Source organism: Theobroma umbraticum, unplaced genomic scaffold, assembly GCF_002168275.2.
Source record: "Theobroma umbraticum cultivar Fairchild unplaced genomic scaffold, ASM216827v3 scaffold_30.0, whole genome shotgun sequence".
In the NCBI taxonomy this organism is placed as follows: Eukaryota; Viridiplantae; Streptophyta; class Magnoliopsida; order Malvales; family Malvaceae; genus Theobroma; species Theobroma umbraticum.
The window spans coordinates 12,342,620-12,347,129 of record NW_018397254.1 but is presented as its reverse complement, the minus strand read 5'-3'; the positions used below and the strand labels follow the sequence as shown (position 1 = coordinate 12,347,129).

The 4,510-nt window shown below is 37.2% G+C and overlaps 1 protein-coding gene across 1 annotated transcript; it reads left to right on the top strand.

The window, feature by feature from the left end:
• The first annotated feature begins 531 nt into the window (after window positions 1-531).
• LOC110421605 (proteophosphoglycan-like protein) lies at window positions 532-4,010 on the top strand. The gene is made up of 2 exons (XM_021435231.2): window positions 532-1,547; window positions 3,579-4,010. Coding segments are annotated over exons 1-2 (693 nt in total). The 5' UTR covers window positions 532-855; the 3' UTR covers window positions 3,580-4,010.
• The last annotated feature ends 500 nt before the right edge of the window (window positions 4,011-4,510 follow it).

The window sequence follows — 4,510 nt, the reverse complement described above, 5'->3', positions numbered from 1 at the left end:
ATCAATAGTGGATACATTGTTATCCATGCTCATCCATTCACATTTGACTCCCACGTGAACATGATTTTCATTTGAACCAACAACAATAGGTGGTGGCGATTGGCCACTAGAGGAATCTACCTCCATAAGAGGCGAACGTTGGGGTTTTTTGAACTTAGGTGAAAGATAGCAGATTTTGCTAAATGCGCACTAAGAGAAATCCTATTCTAAGTTAAAGTTAAAGAACTGTCACAATATCTCAATTTTTTTAATGCCTTTAATGTTAAGAATGTCGAATAATATTTTCACAATAAACATTTAATTATGATATTACTTAATGGTGCTATATCATTTTAGAGAATATCTAATTTAAAATCATGCTTAATTTACTGAAACAAAATTTGAACTTAAATACAACGTTAATGATTCATAGATTGATATGTATTTTGTCTGATAAAAAATATTAACTTAGCAATCCACTTACTTCAAATAAAAAAGAAATTAAATTAGACAGCTATGTTCAATAACAAAGCCATAATAGAAGCGGCTGAGATCTATCCACATCATCATTCAGCCTTCCCCTCTGGTGCAAACTTCCAAAACACATGGTCTCCTCGTCAGCATTCAGCACATCAAAGGCAGCCCGCAGACGAACAACATTGCATCCATTAAAATGCACAAAGCAAAATAAGACACCTCCTTTCTTTCATTTATTAAGTCAAGAAAATTCAAGTGCCTGTTCTGTTTGGTTGTGCAAACTTTCACAATTCCAGCAAGTATCAAGCGATCCCAAATCAGAAGACAGAAAACCAGGCAAGGAAGACTTAATACGACGCCAAAGCCGAAAAGCCAAAAGAGGTGGCGGGGAACTGGTGGATGGCAAGAACCAACAAATATACCTCCATTAATTTCAATCATGTCCTTGAGAAGAACCTGACCTCCCCTTCCAATTCCACCAAAACTAAAAATCCACAATCCCACCACCCAAACCAACCTCCTCCGTCTTTTTCTTCTTATTCTTCCATCTCAGCCGCAGCCAACGCCAAAACCCATGGCCGCATGCTCGTCCTGACCCGGCCCTCTCCCAAGCCCATTGCAAACCCTCCTCTTGTCTCCCCAACACCGCCCAAACAGTCTCAACCCCATCAACTCCAAACCCGGTCAGCTCCAGCTCCAGCTCCAGATCCAGATCCAGATCAAACACTGCCGTCGGATCCGGCTCCTGATCAGATTTCTCTACGTCCTCTTGGTCGAACCGGGTCCGGGATATCCATTCCGGTTCAGGAGAGGGAGAAGGAAGTTGTGCCGGTTTCTGTGTCGCCGAAGCCGGATCGATTCGTTCCGCCTCATCTTAGGCCGGGTTTTGTGGGGAGAGAGGAGAGGCCTGGACCCCAAGTGTTCCGTGGAAGAGAACAGAGTCAGAAGCATTTCGGGTCGCCGGGTCGGTATGGTGAAGATGGGCGGCCCAAGTCAGGTGGTTACGAGAAGATGAGAGGAGGTGGTGAATCAGATCTGGGTTGGACTGATCGGCCCAGATCCAGTGGGAATCGCCCTAGTTCTAGTGGATGGTACGTCTCCACTTCTTACTAAGTATCGATTGGTCTTAAAAACTTCCTAATTTCATTTTCTTGGTAGGAAATGAATTGCAGGTAATCCTAGATTGGGATGTTAGCTAGAGTAGAGGAAGAAAATATTGAATGTCTAGAGATAGGCTTTCTTAAACTATGAACAGATCTGGAGAAAATCCAAAGAGATGACTTCCCGATACTCACCGGGGGACCTAATTGATCGTCTTTACTATATAATTGTAACATATCTTTGGCTCTTAAAAATAAAGAAATAGGTCTGGATATTGGATTTTTGGACAAAGAATTGACTGTTTAGATCTTTAAGTTGGCTCATTATATAATTGTTGGAATTTTCTTAAAGGAAGGCTCCTTGTCTCCTTCCATTATTTCTTTTCTTTTTTCTATTCATCAGTTAGATTACAAGCTAACCTTTAAACAATTGAGCCAAAACAGGCTAAGTCATTCTGGTCTAGATATTTTCTGAAACTTGTGGGTGTTAGATAGAAATGTTTAAGGGTTTGGTGGGGTTTAGTAAAATTTTAGTTCATTTTTACCATTAAAGGGAAAATGCATAGTAGGTTATGTCAACCATGTATTTTTTAAAACAAAAAACAAATGAAGAAATATCAATATAATTTTGAATTTACATTTATGTTACTTATAACAAATATGGACATTGGAAATTGTATGTTGAGGTAATCTCACTGATGTTTTATTTTTCATATGGGCACTATAAATTGCTATTATATTAAGGGTAAACTTCATTTACAACTTTTGTGGTTTCAACGTTTCTCACATAGCATCATGTAGTTTCTTTTTTCTCAATTAACATGTTGTGGATGATTCTTGTTCCTATTAGAATGTCACATTTGCCGAATAAAATTGTCAAAATATTCCCAATTCAAAGTTAGATTAGTTGTTCACACTTAAAGGTATTTTTGTAATTTTACCAGATAAAATTAACGGCCTAATCCTTTGAGAAGAGAAGTTATTAGTAGGATGCTAATTAGGAAAAAAAAAATTCACAAGATGTTCAATTGAGAGAAAAGATATCACAAGATGCTGTGTTGAAAAAGTTGAAATCATAAAGAGTGTAGGTGGAGTTTATCTTATAATTTTTTTTTTTTTTGAAAAGCGTTATCTTTTCTCTCTTTTTTTTTTTCACATTTGGAGGAAGAAGGATTCGAATCCTATTCTTTTTGAAAGGAAGATCATGCACCAACTAATGAACCAATGAAAAGCATTTATCTTATAATTAATAGTATTATATGATATTAGCATCTGACTAGAATCAACCCATATTAGTCTGAATAACTAAAATTAATGTGTTTTTTTTTTTCTTTTTTTGTTTAATTTTTTAGAAATAATAAGCATTTCTGACTCTGGTTTTCAATTCTAAATTGGTGTACTGAGACTTGAGGTTTTATGCAAGTGAAACTGGACCCTTAAGATTTATATCTTGTCTGTCTGCCATGAGTTGGCTTGTCAACAGTGCTTAAATCTTGAAAGGAATTAAAGTGAGGGTTATTTCTTAATTTGCCACTTCCTTTTGGCAAGTTCCAGAATTTTGATGAAGCCTTGTTGTTCTATGGCATCTGGGGGTTGCCACAACCGAACCTACATTATTAGCATTTTGATCTCTGCCTTTCACCCACCTTTCTTGATCAGTACAGTAGAAATGTCATTGAACATGTTATTCTTTGTGCACATTATTCATTGTATTTTGTAATGTAGCTGATTTTCATTCTTTTTTCCCCTTCTTGTTCTTGAAATTCTTGTAATTACTTGGGAAGTTGATGGGTAAGCACTCTCATTTCCACTATTAGCTCTTTCTTCATTACTCTCTTTGTTGCTTTTTTCTTTTTGTTCTCTGCCTCCTCTCCGCTTTTCTCTTAAATTTTGCCTTTGAATTGCGTTGCACCTGCACCTTTCCATGTGTTATGTGTGGCCTTGATTGTGATTTGTTGTTGGAGAGACATTTTACTTTGTTTATATGTGTGAAATTCAAACTGAATAAATGCCCTTTTGCAGAGTTCGTTCTGAAGAACTTGTTTCAAAGATGGAGGTGGAACTTTCTTGAAAGCATAGATGGACACCTAATTGTGAACGGCTGCCGCCTCTGCCCCTCAGTAAATCACTTTATTTTTTAAAAGTTGGATAGAATCTCATTTCGTGGAAGATAAAATACAGCCAGGTGGCACCGTTTGAGGTGTTCTATTCGAAAATAGAGGTTTGAGGACTGAAGTCCTTTCAGAGCTGAGAGATTAGCTGACTTGTAAGAATAGATGAAGGTGTCCTATGGAATGTAGAATTTACGTTATGTTATTTTTCCTGTTCAACCACTTCAACTTTTACGAACGGGCTCAAATGTTGCCCCTCTCCTTATTCTTCCTCTTGGTTGTACTTGAAGATCCTTCCAGTTTGACAAATATTTATTTAATGTTTCTCCTCCTCCTATCGAAATTTATGATTAGAGCCTGCCGGAGACAGATTTACATTAATAGTCCAAATCTTGTCTATGCTGTCTCAAGGAGATGACGGAATAGGGCAATTGGCCCATGCAGCTTTCTTTCGGCTTGTAAAATAATCAAGGGATATATGTAGTGGGTATGTTACTGATTAAACAGGCTTCAACTACTTTATAAATAGGTAGAGATAATGTTAAGAGTACAGATTCGAATAGGCTTTCATTATAGTGTTTTACTTTTTCTTTTGTTTCTTTATACTTCTGGCAAATTCTCCATCTTCATCTCACATCCTTAGTCCCCCTTCTCTCCTCTCCATGTGTTGTTTCCTTGTGCTGCAACTGCAAGCACCCATACCAAAGTACTGCACCAGCTTTGATTTTACTCGTGTCATTGTCTTTTTCTTTCTCCATGTTCCCATTCTTCTCCTTTTTTTATTCTATTCTCTGTTGACAAATATCAACATTAGATCTGAGTGTTTTCCCCATATTTCAATAT

Excerpts from the sequence above, each read along its gene's own strand:
- LOC110421605 (XM_021435231.2), top strand. The coding sequence starts at position 856 with ATGGCAAGAACCAACAAATATACCTCCATTAATTTCAATCATGTCCTT.